General features: G+C 44.2%; 2 protein-coding genes across 2 annotated transcripts; both read left to right on the top strand.

The window, feature by feature from the left end:
* The first annotated feature begins 570 nt into the window (after window positions 1-570).
* Window positions 571-1625, top strand: LOC309671486 (C-C motif chemokine 3-like). The gene is made up of 3 exons (XM_082482730.1): window positions 571-770; window positions 1008-1116; window positions 1298-1625. The coding sequence occupies exons 1-3, from the start codon at window positions 632-634 to the stop codon at window positions 1389-1391; spliced, it is 342 nt and encodes a 113-aa protein (XP_082338856.1). The 5' UTR covers window positions 571-631; the 3' UTR covers window positions 1392-1625.
* A 5072-nt stretch (window positions 1626-6697) lies between these two features.
* Window positions 6698-22449, top strand: LRPAP1 (LDL receptor related protein associated protein 1). The gene is made up of 8 exons (XM_082482790.1): window positions 6698-6893; window positions 13035-13179; window positions 13563-13687; window positions 15134-15254; window positions 16194-16352; window positions 16688-16770; window positions 21240-21416; window positions 21729-22449. Exons 1-8 carry the CDS (start codon window positions 6714-6716, stop codon window positions 21792-21794), a joined length of 1056 nt encoding a protein of 351 aa, XP_082338916.1. The 5' UTR covers window positions 6698-6713; the 3' UTR covers window positions 21795-22449.
* The last annotated feature ends 259 nt before the right edge of the window (window positions 22450-22708 follow it).

The following is a 22708-nucleotide window of genomic DNA, read 5'->3' as shown; positions in this document are numbered from 1 at the left end:
AAAAGACCCTTTATATCACCAAGTCCAACTGTTAACCTAACACTACCAAGTCCACCACGAAACCATGTCCCTAAGTGCCATGTCTACACGTCTTTTAAATACCTCCAGGGATGGTGACTCAACCACTTCCCTGGGCAGCTTGTTCCAGTGCTTGACAACCCTTTCAGTGAAGAAATTTTTGCTGATATCCAATCTAAACCTCCCCTAAACGGCACAACTTGAGGCTATTTCCTCTTGTCCTGTTGCTTGTTGCTTGGGAGAAGAGACCAACCCCCGCCTCTCTACAACCTCTTTTCAGGTAGTTCTATAGAGCGATAAAGCCTCCCCTCAGCCTCATTTTCTCCAGCTTAAACAACCTCAGTTCCCTCAGCCGCTTCTTGTAAGGTTTGTTCTCTCTTGAATCTGAAAGTCACAGCCCCATGGCCAGTGCTTCCCCTTCTGTGGTTTCCTTGCCGTCTCCTGCTCAGCAAAACTGGGTAATCCCAGCATAATTTCCCCAGTGTGATGCAATCATTTTCTTTCCTTGAAACCCTGTGCCCACCCAGCAGCCAGGGAATAAAAGGAGGACAGTGGCAGCAGGGGCCAAGCATCGTGCAGAGGAGAGCCCTGCAGCCAGCCCAGCTCCTGCCCCATGCACAGTTTCCTCAGCCCCCACAGCACCATGAAGGTCACCGCAGCCGCCTTGGCCGCTCTGCTCCTCATGGCCATCTGCTCCCCAGCTGAGGCTCATCTTGGTGATTCCGGTGTTGCTGCGTCCTCCCAGAAGCCAGGTTTGTGGTCCCTCCCTGGGAGAGAGCCCTGTTCCCATTGATGGGACCCTCGTGTCTATGGGGAGGGCTGGGAGCAGGTGGTCATCACCGGGGCTGGGACTCAGCCTCAGGGATGGAGGCTTCCAGGCGGAGTCCCTGGGGGATAGAGCACAGGTGATGGCAAATCCCCTGGGAGCCCCAGGCAGAGCCCCTGCCGCAGCGTGGGGTCTCACTGGGGCTGTCTCTCTGCCCCCACAGACACCGTCCCCACTGCCTGCTGCTTCAGCTACCAGCACCAACCTATCCCACGCAGATTCATCACCTCCGCCTACACCTCCAGCAGCAGATGCACCCAGCCAGCAGTGATGTGAGTACCCAACACTGCCAGGCGTTGGGGTGGGATGGCCAAAGCAGCACCCCAAGTGTGTCTGAGGGTGGCCAGGAGGGGGAAGGGATCAAGCCCAGGGACACTGGCGCTGCCAGTGGGAACCACCACAGGCACCCCATTGCCCCAGCCAAACACCCCAATGTTCATTTTCTCCCGGCAGCCTGGTCACCAAGAAGGGGAGGAAGATATGCACAGACCCTCAGGAGCCCTGGGTGAAGGCATATCTGAAGCACTTCCAGATGCAGGAGCAGTGACCCTTCCCCACTGCCACCCCAGAGCAGTGGGCTCAGCCCCCCAGCACCAGACGCGCAACAGAGTGCTTGAGCTGCATCCTTCTTCAACTGGAAAATTTATTCTAATTGGCATACATTTGTTAAATGAAAATTTGTTTGCTAAGACAGTGAAAATACAAAAATGATTTAAAAGATATCAACATGCCTGTTAATGAGAAGTCAAGAGTTTTGGTGCCTAAATAAAGTCTTTGGATTATCAAACCCTTTGGGTGTCTCTGAAGTCCCTGCTGAAGCCCTGACAAGAAAGAAGGGACCTATGGGCCTCCCTTGCCCTCCCCACTCCCCGGGTTCACTGCTTGCCCCTGGGCAGGGCGGCCTTGGCTGCATGGCAGCCACCACAGTGCTTCCCCAGCCCCAGCCCAGGCTCAGCTCCCGCCCCTCAGCATGACCCAAATGTCCCCATGAGGTGACACCAGCATCTTGCCTGGGGGTTGCCTGTTTCTCAGGGCCCTTCTCACACAGCATGTGGGAAACCAGGTCACAAACCCCCAGGCCAGGCAACCTCCCTGGGCATCCTCTACCAGCTCAGTGATGTGTTTGCCCCAACACTGGAGGATCAGGATGTTCTTCAACCACACTGACGTCCCCACAACCAGCCATCTGCTTCACTACAGCCCCCTGCTGTGATGGAGCTGAGGTCCTGGTGCTGTGGGGTGCCACAGCACCCTCAACCACTGTCCCACATTGCTGCCGGAGGAGTAAGCAGGATGCTCCTGCGTGCCTCCCCACTAAAAATGAAGCGTCAGATCCCCAAGGAGGAAGGTGAACACAGAGCACCTGGGCACCTGCCAGAGGGGATTTTGGCCAGTGCAAGCAGAGGCCCCTGCACCTTGGGAAGGTGGTCTGGCCTTTCCCCCATCCCGCTCCCAGCGTTACCCCTACTGGCACACCAGTGTGGTGCTGGGGGTGATGGTGCTGCTGTCCCTTGGCAGTGTGCGGGCTGCACCAGGAGGCTGACTGCAACCCAAGGGCATTGGGCAGTTGTGCCAGCATGACAGGCTCTGCATCCACAAGAACTTCTTGTTGAGTACCCAGGGCTCGACACCTCCTGGTCCCCAGCGCCACACCGCTGACAGCCCCCGACACATGCCTTCTCTTCCCCTCTTCCAGCACCCCGCCAGCGGGCTGAGCCTGAGAGGGGCTGATGAAGAGGGCTTCTACGGATCCCTCCTCCCCAACACCCGACAGGAGCTGAAACGGGCGACACAGAAGGCGACGCCAGGGGAAACATGTCCCCACTGTGGTCCCCATGCCATGTGTCTGGTGCTGCACAGGCCAGCAAGCCCCCAGGGATGCTCAGGCAGCTGGCTGCAAGTAACCCACCAGATCCTCATTTATCCAAAAAGGCCCATTTCTGAAGAAATCGGGGATTTTGAAACGAGGGAGTCAGTTTGAAAGAGTATGCTTTTTTTTTGGTTTATCACAGATAAACTTTTCTTGGGTTATATTATGCCTAGGAGGACAATTAGGATTAGGGTTTGGAGAATGAGGACTTTCTCTATATAAAGAGTTAGGTAGGTCAGTTTTTTACTGATCAAATTGGGCTTTGAAAGATGAAATGCAGTGAGACAAAGATGTAGAAGAACGCTGGGAGAGGTTTGTCTCCCATTGACCTGGATATTTTCCAAGTTAAGGTTTGGGCTAGATTTTGGAGAATGAGAGGTCGAAGTGCATTTGCTATAGGATAATGAGCCATACATAGGAAATGTGAAAGAACTGGATGGAAACAGCCAGCAGCTCTTGTAAAACTTTGATACGGATTTGATTCACCCGAGTGCTGCTCTTGGCACAGCTAGAGTGAGGACCAGGATTTGTAAAATGAAAGGTCGAAAGGTCAGCCCGCTGCCTGTAGAACTGCTTTTACATACATGGGATGAGGGTTGTGGTTGGGAAGGGGTGATGGGTTTGGTGCAAATTTTACCAACTCTCAAGTATTAAGAAAATAATTCATTACAGAGATGACTGAGGGTCACAAAACCAAGTTTTTGTATTTCTCCTTGTCAGTCTTACATGGATGGAACAAAAAATATGCAATGGTGCTGTTCTTTGCTAAAATTTAGTATGGCTAGGAGTGTGGCATTGGAAAAGTCCTAAAATTTGTAGGGCCCATGTTACTACATGGAGATATCTGTAGTCTCCCAGAGGGAGGAGAAGGGAAAGGCACCCTGGGAAACATCCAACAGGACACTTTCCTGCTGGAGCAGACTTTCAGCTAAGGCTGAAAGGTTCACAGACATCACTTCGGTCCATCCTCAGTAGGCTCCTGGGGAGGCTGAGTAAGGGCATATTTGGACAAAGCCAGCAGCACCCTTGCAAACCCGCCACACTTATCTGCTTGGCCTGCAGACCATATTGCTAGGGTAGGAAGTGGAGATGAGAAAGGCCGCAATGGCTCTCATTTCCAGAGCTCTGCAACAGAGTATTTGAAATGCTAGGCAGTTTCTACAACTCACAAAAAAAATTTAGACGAATGTAGAATATGTGAAGACACAAATTTAATGGTGAACTGGTTTTGGTACAACTAAAGCCAGAAATAGCCGGTCCTGCTCTTACTCTGACCCTTAAATGAAAAGATGTCCTGACACTGTAGTCAGAAGAATGTAATTTAAGTCACATTCAAGCCTCTGAACATAAGTTTAAAGTACTCCTTTCTTTTATTCTACCAGGAATCCTGCACTGTTCCATAAATGTCATTAAACTTTCTTCTGTTTTTCTTTTAACTAAGACTTTCTCTGATCTTTTTACTGCTTTGTAATGTCACCCTCATTCCAAAGATCTCCAATTTTGTTTTTCAAGTGAGCAGAGGGCAGAAGACAGACTTCTGAATATGGTCTACATTGTGTTTTGTTAATGTTTCTCTTTTAATAAGGATAATAAAGAACGAATACACAATACGCAATGGTCCATCAACTCAGCTACAGCCCTCTGGAACAATGCAAACAATAGAGTCCACAATAGCTTATCACTTCCACTGCTTATATCAGGTTTTGGCACAGTCCTGGGGATTCAGCTGAGCTGCTTTCCAACTGTGCTAAGGAAAAATAAAGAGAGAATTTGACCCAAAGCGCACAGGAAAGGGAAACAATGGAGTTGATTTCCCATTACCTCCCACTGCTTGTTTCTTATTTACACTAAGAGGCACTCTATGAGGAGTTTGGCCTCATCAACACCAATGGAAATCCAAAGTTTCTACACAGAAGTCCATACAGTTATTTTGGCTTTTTACTTGCAGGAGTGAAGCACTTGGGCCAGGACGTACAGAGCAATACCAAGCAGTGATCGCTTGACACAGATGTAAGGGCACTGGAGAATGAGACCCAGCAAGCCAGCATAACAAAATTAATGGTGCTGCATCCCTTACCTATTTCTGAAAATGTTCCCAGTGTAGCTCAAAAACTCAAGCAAAGAAATGAATAAAGCTATGCACAACAACACTCAATACATGAAAAAGAGTGGGAACCTGTAAGAGTTTATATAGCATGGAGGTTGAATTTATTTGCAGAGAGCCTGAAAACTCAATCAATATTTCAAATGACAGACAAGAAGAAACTATCTGTTCCAGAATGACTCAACAATACATACATATGCTGTAACAATGAGACTAAAAGAAGCTTTAAATCCTAAAATTCATGTGGAGACCTCTGCAAGATTTGGGTAAGGCTGATAGGCTTCTTTTCCCATCACCGTTTTGCTATTCTTCAATGTATACTTCAATGCTCACTTCAATTGCTCTTCACCACAATGTATACTGCAATACTTTTACCCACTTCTGCAATTTAGTCTTATAGCAACAACTTCTAGGTTCATATGACTGAGAATCTCTGCATTGACTCAGAAACTGCAGAAGAGAAAAGACAAGACCTTTATATTGCTTACAAGGCAAAAATGAGAGTCCAGTAAAAATCCTCCCCAGGGCATTGTTCTCAGAAATCTCATTATAGTTTAGGCGATCTATTTGTTTTCATAGGGCTGATTTATAATGCATGAAGGCTTGATGTTGACAGTACTACAGAGCTATGCTTTAATTTGCTCAAGGTCACACATGAGATTTGAGGTGTATTTATGAAGCAAACTTTTGCCTCCACCACCAGCTAGGCTCAGGAAAGTAACTCCACCACCACCTTGCTAAACAAACTCAACTCAGAAATTCCCAACTATGCCAAAGACCCCGTACTCCACAAGCTCTGCTGTGTGCAGAAGAGGATTCATCAAGAAGACAAGAGCAGGAACAGCTTTCTTCACCACCTTCCCCAAAGAAACACCCACACGGAGCGTGTTCTACATCTCCTGCACTTCTTTCATAGCAGCATTCAATTTTAGCAGTTTTTTTTTTTTAAACCAGGGAGGACATATACCAACCCTGGATTAAATATTGGGCATTTTCACTGCATCATGTTTGTTTTTTTTTTTTCTTAATACAGTTTGACTTAATCACCTCCAGAGATTTCCCATTGCCTACTACACTTCATGGCTGCCCACCCGAGGAGGCACCACTGTGAAGGGTGGTTGGTGCCATGCAGGACACGGCACTCCTGCCCAGGAGCTACACTCTCAGCACACACCACCAGCCTCGGGGCCATTCTTGTAGGTGACCCCGTGGATAACGACTTGATCTACTCGTTACTACCCTCCCCACAGCACTCCTTCTTCCCACACCATCAAACCCCTCATGCTCTCCTGGGTAGCAGCGTCCTCCCCTGTCACCTTCAAGGGATGACAGAGTCCTTCTTCCCCTCATTAGGGACTACTGGGGAACTGGTCTCCATTCTTGCTTTCCACCCTTCCTAAGCTGCTTTTTCTTCTTCTGTGTACTCTTGATGACCATGCAAATACCTAAAAACTTTGTTGGATCTATGGGGTGGTGTTTAGACCCATGGTGCCCCCTCTTCCTGATAGCAACACCTCGCTCAGGGGCACACACGGTGCAGGGAATCATTCGCTGCAGTTACTACAGGCTGGAAAAAAAAAAGAAACCACCCAAAACAAAACAAAAAAAAAACCCACAAAAACTGGCCACATTTAGCGTATTTCCACATTTTGTGAAGCAAACACTCAGGATAATGACACGAAGCCGCTTGAAGAGAAACAGCCCAAACCTAACTCTTCTCACGCTACCCAGACTCCAAAACAGACATTACATTTTCGACCTAAACGGGATTTTCAGCTTGTTCCCCGACACAAACACCCCTTTCTCCCGCCTCTCAGCGGCCGCCCCCCCTCCGGGGCCTGAGGGCGGGAAGCCGCACGGCATCTCGGGACTTGTAGTTCCCCGTCCACTGCGACATGGCGGCGCCGTGGGCTTTTGCGGTTCTCGGTGCCGCTTTCCTCCTTGCCGCTGGCGTCCAGACCAGCAAGTACTCCCGGGAGGCCAACGAGGGGTTGTCGGCCGGCGGCACCAAGCGGCGGGAGGCCGGGGAGTTCCGGGTGGTGAGGCTGAACCAGGTCTGGGAGAAGGCGCAGCGGGTGAGTCAGGCGGCGCGGGAGGAGCGGGGACGATGGCGGCGCTCTGAGGGGCGACCCAGGATCGGGCTTGGCCCCTTCGGACACTCGTTCCCTGCCAGCCGCCTCAGGAGGCCGGGTGCGGGGGGAGAAGCGGCGCGGGCGGCGGTTGGAGCGCGGGGGGACTAATGTGTGAGGAGAAACCGGGGCTGTCCGGGCCGGCATCGCCTCGGCAGGCTCTGGCTTGGTGTTGGGCCTCCGGGCTGCGGTGGCTCTTGTTTGGTTTTCAGGCCTGGCAGCCCCTGACGGGCAGCTCAGAGTGGGACACACACAGCCCCGCTCCCTGGGGGCTGTCCCAGCCGCTGGGAACAACGGTGCTGTGTAAGGTCATCCCTCAGGATGTATCTCCATCCCCTCTCCTGCCATATGTACCAGTGTCATGGGAAGTGTTGATCTTCCCATGTTTAAATCCAGCAGTTAAACGATATGGGCTAGATGAGGTGACAGCGAGGTGGATTGAGAGTTGGCTGCGGGACAGAACTCAGAGGGTTGTGATCAGCAGCACAGAGTCTAGTTGGAGGCCTGTAACCAGTGGTGTCCCCCAGGGGTCAATACTTGGTCCAGTTTTGTTTAATATATTCATTAATGACCTGGATGAGGGGACAGAGTGCATCCTCAGCAAGTTCGCTGATGATACCAAACTGGGTGGGGTGGCTGACACCCCAGAGGGCTGTGCTGCCATCCAGCGTGACCTGGACAGGCTGGAGAGCTGGGCAGAGAAGAACATAATGAGGTTCAACAAGAGCAAGTGCAAGGTCCCGCACCTGGGGAGGAAGACTGTAAAGCACCAGTATAGGTTAGGGGCGGACCTGCTGGGAAGTAGCTTGGAGGAGAAGGATCTGGGGGTTGTGGTAGACAGTAAATTATCCATGGCCCAGCAATGTGCCCTTGTTGCCAAAAAGGCAAATGGAATCCTGGGCTGCATAGGGAAGAGTGTGGCCAGTAGGTCAAAGGATGTCATTCTCCCCCTCTACTCTGCACTGGTGAGGCCACAACTGGAATACTATGTCCAGTTTTGGGCTCCCCAGTTCAAGAGGGACAGGGAACTGCTGGAGCGAGTCCAGCGAAGGGCAACTAAGATGATTAATGGATTGGAGCATCTCCCTTATGAAGAAAGGCTGAGAGAGCTGGGACTCTTTAGCCTGGAGAAGAGAAGGCTGAGGGGAGACCTTATTATGGCATACAAGTATCTAAAGGGTGGGTTGAAGGAGGATGGAGCCAGGCTCTTTTCAGTGGTTCCCAGTGACAGGACGAGGGGTAATGGGCACAAGTTAGAACATAGGAAGTTCCATTCAAATACATGGAAAAACTTCTTTATGGTGAGGGTGACAGAGCACTGGCACAGGCTGCCCAGGGAGGTTGTGGAGTCCCCTTCTCTGGAGATTTTCAAGACCCACCTGGATGCAGTCCTGAGTAATGTGCTCAAGGCAATCCTGCTTTCTCAGGGGAGTTGGACTAGATGATCTCTAGAGGTCTCTTCCAACTCTGAAAACTCCGTGATTCCATGACATGCCCAGGAATTGGAAGAGCTAGTGAAGTCTGTGTGGTACTGTGGGGGATCTGAGGCTGGCTCCTGCACCCACAGCTTGAATGCTTTAGCCCTGTTCTTAAGTGGAGTGATGCTGTCATCCTGTCCTGTCTGAAGGCACTGGCCTTAGTTCCTCCTTTGCATAGGACAGGACCTCACTGCACAGGAGAGTAAGAAACCCGCCACCTTGGTGGTGATGTCACCTATGGTATTTCATTTATACCAAGTGATGTAGTCACATGCAAGTGGACCAGCAAATGGGTATCACCGTTCCCTGATGAGAGCCTTAATTTTGATAGCAATACTTGAGTTTCTCTCACTCTGAGCTAAAAAAATGTTTAATTAAAGTGAAAATGCAGTAAAAATATTTAATTACAGTGGAAATATTTAATTACAGTGAAGCAGAGCAGCTCCAAGAGGAGGGGAGGAGTGCACTGCACACCTGTATTCATGCTCTGAATACTGTGGAGCATGGAAGTTAGAGTCATGGCTGGTAAAGGTTCAGTTCTTTCAGGCAAAGAAATATAGTTATTATTAATCCTGGAGTTTCTGTATCCTGGCTAGGTTTTCCCCAGCCTGAGAGATTGAATTAGAGGCAGGACATCTCTGGGTTTAGTAAAAAAATAGAACCCCTGCCATAATGCTGCCTCCCAAAGTGCCAAAAGAAGATAGCAAAAATACTCCTTCCCTCGATGGGAGATGGGATGGAGCATTGGGCAGTGTGTGATAATGTAACTTCAGCTGTGAACTGACAGTTGAAGAAGAAACAACATGGAGACTAGAAATAAACTATAATGATAGTTTCGTCAATTTCCTCTTATTCCCAGTTACAATGTTTTTTCATTTTTGTTCCTAGATCTTCCGAAATTCAAATTTGAGATGCTTTACATCATCTATGCTAAGATGCTAAAATGTAAAATGAAGTTAACTCGATCAGAGTAAAAAACTAAGCTTTAGTAAATTCTATACATGCAAGCCAGATTTTAGAGAGGTAACACCTACTCGAACTAAACTTGCCACCATCTACATTTCAATTTTGAGTACAATTGACACCCAGTTTGCATTTTAGAAAGTGATTTTTTTGTATGCCTGGGTAAAGTCTGGAGTAAGAGGACAAGTAAGCCTGTGTGTTAGACCTGCTTTGAAATACTTGCGAGTGCCGGTGCTGCACTCTCTTTCCTTCATTTTGGTAGTGGTAGAGATAGTACTGAAAATAAGGAACTCCTTTTGTTTTTACATAAAAGATGGATTCAGCATCAAGAGCTGAATGAGCAGTCCTTCAGAAAGCCAAAAACCCTTACTTACTGGGGGCCAGGAGCTGGGAAGCCAGAATTCCTTCCTGTTTCCCTGAGGAAGGAAGGAAGGGAGGGTTTGATCTTTCTCCAGCATCTCTTTTCATAGGTATATGTTTTATATAAAAACTTTTAAAAGTTATTTTAATACAAGAGTTCTTCTTAGTCCCTAATTCTATAGTTGTTTGAACCAATGACAAACGTTACGTGGGTTTCACAAGGTATGTGGTTTGGCCTGCTAGTCTCTTAACAGTCCACTATGCTGTGGTTGTTGCCGTTTGTGTAGTTCTAGCATCACTTGTTATCGGGGCTTCCTGGCCATCCCAGAGCAGCAGTGGGCTCCAGAATCTAGGGCATGTTAACACCTAAAAAATTTGTAGTAAAAGAACCCTTTCTTCTCGGAATCAAGGCTGTAGATAATAATACCGCAAGTAATGATTGTAGTCAGGTGAACAGCATTGAGTTAATTGTTGTAATGTTTCACAGTTTTCCAGCACTCATTCCCAGAATTGCCACGTACCTATCTTGGATGTTAATGTTCAGGCAGCTTAAGGAATGTGTGTAAGGAACTTGGTGCTTTGTCATTTAATCATTAAACTTAGCTCTTCACTTCTAGTTAGTTATTCCAACATTTGACTGATGTTAGTAAAGCGATGTGGAGGCTTACCTGTTGACATTTTTTATCTGGTGTCATTCAGGGTCCTACATGAGATGATCTTGAAGAAAGTAGTTCTTGAACTATATACTTAAAATTAGCCTATGTATTTACTTCTGTGTTATATAAATGGAACAGGCAAGGGGCTTCCAGCAGGTTTCAAAGGATTTATAATGTTTAAAAGGACAGTTACTTGAGTTCATACTAAATGAGAATCAGAAAAATATTATTGGAATTGGGAGAAATTCGAATAGAATCTTTCTTCTTTTTCCTTAAGGAGCAATGGGCTTAATGTAGTTCCTTAGTTTTTATTAAGAGTTTAAAATGTTTGATTGATGATGAGATGTTTCCAAACTTTATGTTTACAAGTTCTGATAGCCTTCTCTGGAACTTTTTAGAAAACAAAATTGTATGTGTTTATGGGATTGCACTAACTGCAGAGAGTATCTAACATAAACTGTATTGTGTAATCTTTTATACAATAGCGTGTCTCTGATGATAAAGTCATATGTTTAAAACATTATATTTTCCTATTTTGCAGTACTTAGGTGCTGAATTAATTGTTATCTAAGTTTATTGCTGGTGATTTTTTTTTCCCTGGACTTGCTCAGCCTACCTACTTGAATGCTGACATTAGGGTACAAAACTACTGAGATGATCAGTCGTTTTCTTCACAATTTATAGCAAACTTTTCACTCTGTCTTCCTTATGAAGCATCATCGCGCATTTCTTGCGCAGCAAAGCATTGTTACTTGGTGCCACTGCAGCAATGACACTGGCTGTACAGGTCATCCTGCTCCACAAAAGCAAATAAGTACATGATTAAGGTTTTTTGACTTTAGCACATACTAAAAATTGTAAATAAAGTGGTTTCTTCTAAGTGCTTAGCTTTTATCAAGCAGTTCCCCAAAAGTATATGGTAAAGAAGACAATAGGGGTGCTGCTTTGCTTTAGTATTAGAGGGATCAGAGGTTTTAATGTCTTCTATAACTTTTATATTTACCTGTGATTCTAAGTACTCTGGATTTTAGTAAATTATTTCAGTAAGCCAAGAGCAAGATACAGGAAAACAACTTAATTTAAAAATTAAAATTATTATATTCAGTAGCACAAGACTAATTAATAGGACAGCCTAAGCTGAAAGCAGAAACAGTATCTTCCTGAATTCCTGTCAATAGGAATTTAGTGCATTAGCTCAAAAATAATGACATTTTTCCTAGTTACTTTCAAATAACCTGCTGACACTTACTTGAAAAGATTCAGCCATTCATTTATAATTCTGATGTTTAAAAGTGATACTGAGTTCTGAGTCTGTTTATTAAATATACTGCTTCCTCACTGAAAATGAGATTTTTTTTCTGATCTGTAATTTGATTTTAATGACAAAAAAACCCTCCAGTAAATAAGCTTGTCCTAGGACAGATGAGCCCAGGTGGTTAAGAGCTGAATCTGAGCTCCCAGGAGCTGGCTGCTCAGTGGTTGGAAGTAGAAGGACTCAAACTGCTCAGGCAGAACTGTATTGGAAGTCACACTGCTCATGTTTTTTATCTCCTTTCTTCTCTGAGCTTTTCCTTACCTCACTTTCTTGTTATTAACATGCACACACACACACACAAAAGAAGTTCTGAAGCATTAATATAATTTGTTACTTTTTTTTTTTGTTTTAAACTGAGTAACTGAAGTGTCTAAAATCTGGAAGTTCAGGCTCAATTTATAGCAGTGCTGCTTAGCCAACTGCGTATTAGTCATTGTCTCTGTTCCTGTTTTCTCTGTATTTCACAAAATTTCAAGCTAACCTATCATCCATTTAAATCTCTTTTTTTTTTTTTTTTTTTTCATAGCTTCAGCCTCAGTATTTTATCTTTCTGTTCTGTTATGCAGGACAGGAATACCTCTAGGTTTTATATGTTTTTAATGCATATAAACCATGTTAAGAAGTGCTCTTAGAAAATTTTGCACTTTGATCATAGTAAAAATTGCCACTGAAGTAGCTCTTTGACCTGCAAGGCCATCCTCAATGTCCTGGTAGTCTGCAAAACCACACTGACAAATAAAATTTGCCAACTCACTATAACTATGTGGTTAGAAGGTGGTCCACAAGAAAGCACATGTGGTGGCAATGGCATGTTTTTTGAGAACTTTGGTCATTACTGTCTTTTGTGAATTAGTGAAACTGGATTGATTTAATTAATTATTGTTTTACATTCTTTGTTACCGGTACTGGACATTTTTAAGGCAGAATCATTTTTAGAAGGTGGTCCCGTGAAAAGTGGTGGAGAAATCCCATTTAAATATTACTTGAAGGAACACCAAAGAAAGACACAAATTTTTAGCCCTTACATAATTTTGCTGTTGTCCAGGTAGCTGAGGAACTGAGAGAGAAGGCTGCATGATCACTCTTTGTTAACACTAGTATGCCGGGGACATAGCCATGTTCGTAGGCAAGAGATGTTATGTATGCAGCAGCTCATACCTTAAGGCCCTTTAATTCAGATGGATACATAACATTAGAGTAAATTTTAAAAATGCTGTGCTATACTGGCTACGCATCTATGCTGGCTTCTGAGGTGACACTGCAGCAAGAGGTGACTCCGCATAACTGAATACAAACCTTTCTCTGTTCTTTTTAGCTTCATCTCTCTGCTGTGAAACTGGCGGAGTTGCACAGTGATCTAAAAATACAAGAAAAGGATGAGCTAAGCTGGAAGAAATTGAAGGCTGAAGGGCTAGATGAAGATGGAGAGAAAGAAGCCAAACTCAGACGCAACTTGAATGGTAAGGCATAGCTTTGAAAGAAGCTAAACTTAGACACAACTTAAATAGTAAGGGTTATCTTTGCAGAAGGATTTTAAACTTTGCATCAGACGCATGCGTGGTTAGACACCTGTGTTTGAACTATTAAATAACAGGTTGTCTTTCCACTGAGCACACACGAATTCTTTGGAAGTCAGTAGGGAGCTGCAGGAGGCAACAGATTCCTTTGCTCCTGATGTTTTCAGAAGAGGTCATTAAACATGGGACCTCTGTGTCTTAAACTGTTAGCTTTTCCCCTGTGAGCTGCAAAATCCAGCTCTGCAAGTCAGGAATGTAGCCAGTCTCTCATCTTCCATACATCCATGGTTGGTTCTAATGTTTCTGTATCTTCTATTCCTTTGCAGTCATTATGACTAAATATGGAATGAATGGAAAGAAGGACTCTCAACTAGTTGATACCAACTACATTAAGGATGGTACAGAAAGTGATACGCTAGAAGATCCAAGACTGGAAAAATTATGGAGCAAGGTGAGTAAGGTTTCCAGGAACGAGTGTAGGAAATCAGTGTTTCTTCATTGAACTATTGTCTGTATCTTCTGAGAGCCCCCAGACTTGTAACTGAATAGCTTTGCTACTCTGCTTTTAAGTACTGGCTAAGATGCTGTGCTCTGTAGCTCCCATCTTTGTGCCCTGAGGGCATACCACCTGCATCCAGGTCACCAGGTGTGGCAGATTCTCTTTGCCAAAGAAAACACCCGCATCAGTCTGTGTGGAGGTTAAGATCCTGGGTTCACTGAGGACAAACAAAGTTTTTCCTCAGATTTCACTGAACTCATGATTTCCCTTTGTGTGACTATTACACTGTGTGGTAGTATACCTATGGTGCTTTTCTTTTTTTTTTTTTTTTTCTTATTATTGTTTCTGGGCCTTTTTAAAAAGGTGCATTTAAAATAGAACCATTTCATAGACTGTTTAAAAGTGAAATGTATAGTGAGGGGTGTTAAATAAAGACTTACCCAACCTAGTATTCAAGTGAAAATTTCCAGGATTTCCAGGTAAAGAAATACCCAACCTGGTATTCAAGTGAAAATTTCCAGGATTTGCATTAAAGCATAAGAAATAGAAAGTGTACTGTCAGTCTGGGCAGTCAAAACTGGTGAAGTCATAATCTTCAAAAATTAAATAATTGAAGTTCTAAGAAACAAGTAGTCAGGTAAAGCAAAGAATTCTTACACCAGTCTAGTGCAGTGGTAGTAAAGCAGAGAAAAAGATTTGCTGGGTTTTAAAATGTTACTGTAACTAGATAGAGCTCTGGTAAGGGACATGATGTTGTGTGCTTTGGTGAACAGTAAAGTGCATTAGATAGAAACATTCCCTAAGCAAAAAAAGGGTTGGGGCTAAATAGGTATCAGAAACATTGCCTTTTGATCATGCATTGCAGCAAATAAGTCACCAGATTTGTGGGTAGTGCTCCAGCTGTCTGACCAGTGCTTCCCTAATTGCTAAAAAGTAGTTCAGCGAGGAACAAATCACTGCAGAGCACATGCATGGCAGGATAAAATCTTCACTTGCCAGTAAAGTAAGATTAAGTAAAGACTGTGCTTAATATCAGGCTGTGTCACTCATGCAAACGGTCCCTTTACAGTTGCATATGGTGCTCTATGGTCCTTATTTCTGTATTAAATTGTTTCCCATGGAACAGAAATGGCAGACACTTTTCACTGGGTAGTTCATAGCAGGTCTAGCTTTGTAAATCTGAAGCAAACTTCCTTTTGACATGATTAAAGCCACCATATCTGTCAATGTCTAAATCTTGACCTCATCCTAATATAAAGGGATTTAAAACAAAAGATCTTAAGGAAAAGCTGGACTTAATAATTTTCTAAATGTGGTGGGAAGTAGGAAGAAGTTTTGGCAGTTGAGTGCACTTAAAAGCACTTGGCCTAGAAAGCATAATGAGCTCGTTTCTTTCAGGCCAAGACCTCTGGGAAGTTCTCTGATGAGGAGTTGGATAAGCTTTGGCGAGAATTTAAGCATCACAAAGAAAAGATTCGTGAATATAATATTCTGCTGGAGACCGTGAGCAGAACCGAAGGTGCCTGAACACTTCTCTCATGTTTCAAGATCAGTACAACTCTTTTCTCTGCCCATTGCCTCCATTGTTTCCAAGTTTCTTTGAAACTTCTGAAGTCTAACATTTCTGTCAGCACTGCTTGCAGATGCTGACATTTCCAGATACTTGCTGGGTTTAGTTCTGCATTAGCTGCCAAAAATCTTGCCAGCTAATGAAAATGTTGCCATTTCAGTTTTCTGATTCTGCCTGTGTTTCAAGCAGGGAAGCTGCCATCAGATTAGCAATGATGGCCGTAGTATTTTACTGGAAATTATGCAGCTTGCGTTGATCCGCTGCTGCAAAATGTGGTCCTAAAGTCTGCAGAACATGCATGTTTTATCTCACCAGCTGGGAGCCCAAGAGGATATACTTGAATATCTTAGGCACTGAGCCTGAGTTGTATTAAAGCATCGAAGATGAAAACCAGCTTGCTGTACTAATCCTAGCTAAAATTGTTAGAGCCAGAGTACTCTAAAGCTTATAGGCAGTTTGATGTTTGCATTGTAGAGTCCAAGCTGGAAGCTGCTAGAAGCCATTTCAGCATCAGATGTCCAGATTGGTTCATGAAATGCCCAGGGAAGAGGGCACAGGACTCATCAACCATCCCTATCACAATTCCTTGGGATATTGCTAACCTAGGAAAATACAAACATTTCCTTCTTAAAATCTTGGCTGGTAGCCAGTAGGGGATAAAAGGCATTCCTGTAATATCACCCTCCAGAGCACCGAGGGGCATTGATCTTAATATTGACCTGCAGAAGGAATTACTGCCTCTTAGAGTGTGATATTGATGCTTTATTTATGCTTGGCTCAAATGCTAAGAACTTATTGTCTTTTATTCACCTCAGATTTGGGGGATTTCTGGAGCTTTTGACCTATCAGAATTTGGCCCACAATCAATAACACTTTCTTCTTCAACAGATATCCACAAAAATGTTATTAACCCATCTGAAGAGAACCTGGTGAAAGAGGAAATCTTGCACAACAAACACAGAGAACTCAAAGACAAGCTAAGAAGCATCAATCAGGGGTTTGAGCGTTTGCGTAAAGTCAGTCACCAGGGATATGATACAACCAGTGGTATGATACAGTGTTTTTTATTTTTATTTGGGATTAATTTCATTTTTAAAAAATGAAATTAGGAGGGCCGGTAAGCAAGACAACATGCGGGGCAAGCAATGCCACTATTCAGTTCCTAGTGTGTTTTATGCTTTTTAAAAATACTTGCCACATCAATACTGTAGTTTTAAGTACTTGGATTTTTCTCCGTTTTCATCTAGATAGTAGGCCCATTAGTAATGCAGTGCTTAATATATCTTTGTGTATGTATGTGAGAAAGCATGCTCATCTTTAATAGAAGCTGGGCACAAAAGCGTTGTGTCCAGGTTTTCATTTAATGGTATATGTTTGTTTAGAATTTGAAGAACCAAGAGTGATTGATTTGTGGGACATGGCCAAATCAGCCAATTTCACAGAGAAAGAACTTGAATCTTTTCGGGTAAGTAAAATTCCAGTTAGATCTTTTGTGGAAAGGTATTTTCCCATGTAAAGAAACACTTGATGTTACTCTGAGTGCAGCCACTTCTGTACTGCTCTTCAGATGCCATAAAAAAGAGTCATGCTGCTTTCTTAATATTTCAGATATATAAACATGTATGTAACTAGCTGTATGCATGGTTCTGCTATAATCAGCAAAATGAAAATTCTGAATCCTGTGAAAGCAAGTGTTGCCTATTCTAAATCCTTAAAAGATCATAGAATCATAGAATGGTTTAGGTTAGAAAGGACCTTGAAGATCATCGATTTCCAACCCCCTGCCATAGGCAGGGACACCTCCCACTAGACAAGGTAGCCCAAAGCCACGTCCAGCCTGGCCTTGAACACCTCCAGGGACGGGGCCACAACAACCTCGCTGGGCAACCTGTTCCAGTGCCTTACCACCCTTAAAGTGAAAAACATCTTCCTAATGTTCAATCTGAACCTGTCCACTTCTAGTTTAAAGCCATTCCCCCTCGTCCTATCGCTAAAACCCCTAGTAAAAAGTCCTTCCCCAGCTCTCCTGTAGGCCCCCTTTAGGTACTGGAAGGCCGCAATAAGATCTCCCCGGAGCCTTCTCTTCTCCAGGCTGAACAGCCCCAACTCTTTCAGCGTCTTCTCATAGGCGAGGTGTTCTAGCCCTCGGATCATCCTCGTGGCTCTCCTCTGGACACGCTCCAGCAGGTCCATGTCCTTCTTATGTTGGGGACTCCAGAGCTGGATGCAGTACTCCAGGTGGGATCTCACGAGAGTGGAGTAGAGGGGCAGAATCACCTCGTTTGGCCTGCTGGCCACACTTCTTTTGATGCAGCCCAGGATACGGTTGGCCTTCTGGGCTGCGATCACACACTGCTGGCTCATGTTGAGCTTCTCATCAATCAGCACCCCCAGGTCCTTCTCCTCAGGGCTGCTTTCCCGCCATTCCCCACCGAGCCTGTATTTGTGCTTGGGATTGCCCCGACCCAGATATCCTTGCGCTTGGCCTTGTTGAACTGCATGAGGTTGGCTTGGGCCCACCTCTCCAGCCTGTCCAAGTCCCTCTCGATGGCAACCCTGCCCTCCAGCGTGTCTGCCACACCAAAGAGCTTGGTATCATCGGCAAACTTGCTGAGGGTGCACTCGACCCTACTGTCTGTGTCACCAACAAAGATGTTGAACAGTACAGGTCCCAGTACCGACCCCTGAGGAATGCCACTCGTCCCTGCTCTCCACTTGGACATCGAGACGTTGACTGCAACTCTTTGAGTGCGACTGTCCAGCCAGTCCTTTATCCACCAAGTGGTCCATTTGTCGAATCCATGTCTCTTCAATTTAGAGACCAGGATATCGTGTGGGACAGTGTGAAGTGCTTTGCACAAGTCCTAGTAGATGACATCAGTTGGTCTTCCCTTGTCCACTGCCACTGTAACCCCTTCATAGAAGGCCACCAAATTTGTCAGGCGTGACTTGCCCTTGGTGAAGCCATGCTGGCTGTCACCAATCACCTTGTTTTCTATGTGCCTCAGAAGAGTTTCCAGGAGGATCTGCTCCATGATCTTGCCAGGCACAGAGGTGAAACTGACTGGTCTGTAGTTCCCTGGGTCTTCCTTGTTTCCCTTTTTGAAAATAGGGGTTATGTTTCCCCTTTTCCGGTCGGCAGGAACCTCACCAGACCGCCACGACTTCTCAAATATGATGGCTAGTAGCTTAGTGACCTCATCTGCTAGCTCCCTCGGGACCCGCGGATGTATCTCATCAGGTCCTATGGACTTGTGCACCTTCAGATTCCTCAGGTGGTCTCGCACTTGATCTTCACCTGCAGTGGGCGGTTCTCCATTTTCCCAATCCTCATCTTTGCATTCTGCGTCATGGGCAGTGTGGCTGCAGTCCTTGCCAGTGAAGACTGAGGCAAAAAAGTCATTGAGTACCTCAGCTCTGTCTCTGTCCCGGGTAACCAGTTCTTGCGTTTCCTTCTGGAGAGGGCCCACAGTTTTCCTAGTCTTTCTTTTCTCAATGACATACTTAAAGAAGGAATTTTTGTTTGTCTTAATGTCCCTGGCCAGATTTAGTTCTATCTGGGCTTTAGCTTGTCTAACCCGATCCCTGGCTGCTTGAACTATTCCTCTGTATACCTTCCAGGCTATCCGCCCCTGTTTCCACTCCCTATAGGCCTCCTTTTTCCTTTTGGTCATGTCCAGAAGCTCCTTGTTCATCCATGCAGGCCTCCTGGCTTTTCTGCCTGCCTTCCTCTTTGTAGGGATGCATTGCTCCTGTGCTTGGAGGAGGTGGTCCTTGAATATTAACCAACTTTCTTGGACCCCCCTTCCCTCTAGCGCTTCATCCCATGGCACCACACCAAGCAGATTCTTCAAGAGGCCAAGATCAGGCTCTGCTTGTTTGTTTCCAATGCACCAGGTTTCCCTCTCTTACCCAATGTCTTAGTGTAATTACTTCTTTGGGAAGCAATGTACTCTATATACCCAACAGTTTCCCTCTCATGCCCACCTCTTGCACTGCTAACTTCCTGTGTTGGAGCTGCATGGAACCAATCCAAAAGTATTGAGATAAAGATGGCTTTTCAAGGAAATACTGTAGAAATTAATTCCTGTGGGTTTCATACTGGTTTTATTTAATTCAAATTGCATTGAGATAATGTGGGTTGTTTTTTTTTTCATCTGACTCTATTGGTTTGTCAGAATAGATTTTGATTGATAGCCTGGAGAAGTAACTCTTCAGGGCTTCTTCATGGAGTTGCATGTACTTACAATGTTGTCTTACCCTCCAAGACATGGCTAGGGACACCTTGAGCTTCTTTTCTGGATAAGGTAATGAGAGAGTTTTAACTGCCTGGGAGAGGGATCTGTCTCTCTTAGATATCAAAGATCCATCTTATTTCTTTTAACTCACATGCAGCTTGATTCTCTTATCAAGCAAATGTTTTAACTGCACTGATTTCAGTGGCCCCGCCTGTAAGAGTGTCAGAGGAAAGCCTGCTGAAGGCTGCAACAAGGCTTCTGCTGACCTCAGTGGGACATTTTGGTCAGGAATGTACAATTGCATGAGAGGTAGATTTGGCCTTCATATCCGCTACAGTGAAAAAGAAAAACCCAATTCCATAAGCAAGAGCACATAGTTACGTATTAATGTTACTGTTTTAGTAGAAATATTCATTCACGCAAACCCTCTTCACCAGACCAGATCTGTCTTGTTACTGTGAATGTTGGGACACCCTAACAAAATAAGACAGTAAGAATCACAATGAAACATCTGCCTATTTTAAGTCCATGAAAGCAGAATCAAAGAAATCATGTGCTGATTCCATTCAGCCTTGTTTGAGCAGCTGAAGTTGTGTCTTCTCCTGACTGGCCACAGTACCAACCTTCATATGGGCTTCATAATGAAAGACGTGAGTGCTGCTCTGCTGGTACATCATCTGAGAGGAGCAGCTAAAATGATTTATCAGAGCAGTAAAATCCCAAATGAGGTCCAGAGCAGAGTACGTATGTAAAACAGACTGGGATGTTCTACAGCAAAAGGAAACTATTTTCTTGTCAGAAATGTTGAAAACAAAATCCCTTTGCTTTAAAAACTGAAGAAGATCTATTAGGATGATGGATTTTTATACATTTTTTTTAAATTGTCTTGAAATGAGAGGAATTTTGTCAGCCACCAGGACTGAAACAGACCAGTGACCAGATTTAAATGGGCTCTGTCAAACAGAGGGATTTCACTGTAGGGTTTGTCTGGGTTTTTCTGGATGTAATGCATAGAACTGTGGTATAACAGTTTGAACTGTTCATATCCTCTTCACAGAGGGCATGTCGTAAGACGCAGAGAAACTGAATTTACTATCTTGAAGTAGCAAAACAAGAATGTGCTTTGATGGGTAGAGACATTCTGTGTTCTTTGGTCCCCCTTGCAGTGTGCCAGGTTATCTGATACGTCCCTGAACATGACAATTAGTCTGGTCACTGTCTTTGGGACAAACTAAGAGGGCTTTTTGTTTGTTAATTCGTTCATCCTATTTCAGATTCATCATAGCAGACTGCAAACCCAGAAGACATTTACATCTGAGCAGAAAATTGAAAATCCAGGACCTGATTTTGAAAGGAGGCTTCTCTTAAAAATTGCCTGCCCCCCTCCCCCCAGTCGACTATTCTTATGTATAAACTTTTATTTGGTACTCCCTGCTATCATCTCCTAGCACCTCACAGCCATCAGCAGTTTCCTTTTGAGGACTCTGCAGTGGGATGTTTTCAGCACCTGCCTTCAAAATTGGGTGTCTGGGTGGTGATGATAATGTATTGTCCAGACATTCTTAAGAAGCAGGGGACTGAAAAAGCTTTCTGTGCTTGACTTAGTTAAAAAAGCATTAGGGATGTCTTGGCAAGAAAAGAGAGAGGAAGCCTTGGAAAGAAAATCCTGTGAAGCTGTTTGTATTTCTCGTCTTAGGAGGAGCTGAAACACTTTGAAGCAAAAATTGAAAAACACCATCATTATCAGAAACAATTAGAGATTTCACACCAGAAACTGAAGCATGTAGAAGGAACTGGAGATAAGGATCATCTGAACAGAAACAGAGAGAAATATGCCATGCTGGAAGAAAAGACAAAAGAACTAGGATATAAGGTCTGTACAAACCCAGTGTACATACATGTTGAAAGTTTGACTCAGCAGTAGAGGGTATGTAGATTATCCAGTGCTGATTTTTCATGCAAGTTGAATGACTTCTGGAGGGGGAGTTTAAGGCACACCTGTCCTCCATATTTAGTACAGGATACATGTAGTTGTTTTTTACAGACCTAATTCTAAAATGCCTGAGTCCTCCCTTATCTCAGCTCTTTCTGTTGTCACATATACTGATAACAAAACCTGAATATATGATACTGATAATTCATTGTCTTACTAAAATTTATTTTAAAAATTTTGTTTTCCTGCTAGGTAAAGAAGCACTTGCAAGACTTATCCAGCAGAATTTCTCAAGGTCTTCAACACAATGAATTATAAAATTCTGTTCTTCTTCATGGGATCAATCTATTAACACAAGACAGAAAATGTGGGGTTTTGAACAGGATTTACCGAAGAGTCCTTCTGAAGTAGTAAGGATTGAACAGGGTTGTCCTATAAGAATTTTTTTTTGTTGTTCACTTAATTGCCAGTTTTGTATTTGCACTATCAAATTAAATGATTAGATTATAAATTAAAGTTGCATATCTTGGATCATGTACATCTTACATCTGAATCAAGTAACAGCCTTTGAAATAAGCAGTTGTGTCAAAAGGAAAAATATATCAACTCTCAGAGGATTCCTGCTAGTAAAAAAAATACTAATCTATTAGGAAAAGTATTTTGATCAATGAAAGCAAATGCTGAGGTACAGGAGATTCAAATAGAGGCCAGAAAAGTCTTTTGTTTCAATGCCTGGCCTCATACATTTCCTACTGAAGGTAACGAAAATATTTCTACTGACTTTGAGCAGTTGCTCAGAGCTGCACTGTATATGAATCTTTCATGCAAATCAGGGAGGAAGAGTAAGGAGGGAACAAGTATTGAGGTCAGTTCACGCAATTTAGTTACAGACTAACACAGCTGTAGTTACTGAATATATGTGTCCAGTTATCTTGCTCATGGTTGCTTGGGTTTGTTACACTAAGTCATTAAAAAAATCAAAACAAGATCTTGGTGAGGCTTTTTTTTTTTCTTCCCTCTCATTTAGTGAGAAGTAACTAGACCTGTTTTTTGAGCATGTTGCTTATTCCTTTAAAGTTTTTAAAACGGGGGGGAGGGGGGGGGGAGGTAGTTTTGCACCACGACAATATCTCTATGTTCTGAATAGGCAGAAGGCTCTCTACAGCAGCTTCTCTCTGAGCACATATTCAGTACCATCCCCCATGATGATTACCACTTTTCCTTTTGAGACC

This window comes from Vanellus vanellus (assembly GCF_965231255.1).
Source record: "Vanellus vanellus genome assembly, chromosome: 4".
NCBI lineage: Eukaryota > Metazoa > Chordata > Aves > Charadriiformes > Charadriidae > Vanellus > Vanellus vanellus.
This window is presented reverse-complemented; position numbering and strand designations above follow the sequence as displayed.

Excerpts from the sequence above, each read along its gene's own strand:
- LOC309671486 (XM_082482730.1), top strand. The coding sequence starts at position 632 with ATGCACAGTTTCCTCAGCCCCCACAGCACCATGAAGGTCACCGCAGCC. Across the intron at positions 771-1,007 it reads TGCGTCCTCCCAGAAGCCAG|ACACCGTCCCCACTGCCTGC; the intron begins GTTTGTGGTCCC and ends CTGCCCCCACAG. Across the intron at positions 1,117-1,297 it reads TGCACCCAGCCAGCAGTGAT|CCTGGTCACCAAGAAGGGGA; the intron begins GTGAGTACCCAA and ends TTCTCCCGGCAG.
- LRPAP1 (XM_082482790.1), top strand. The coding sequence starts at position 6,714 with ATGGCGGCGCCGTGGGCTTTTGCGGTTCTCGGTGCCGCTTTCCTCCTT. Across the intron at positions 6,894-13,034 it reads TCTGGGAGAAGGCGCAGCGG|CTTCATCTCTCTGCTGTGAA; the intron begins GTGAGTCAGGCG and ends TGTTCTTTTTAG. Across the intron at positions 15,255-16,193 it reads GACCGTGAGCAGAACCGAAG|ATATCCACAAAAATGTTATT; the intron begins GTGCCTGAACAC and ends CTTCTTCAACAG.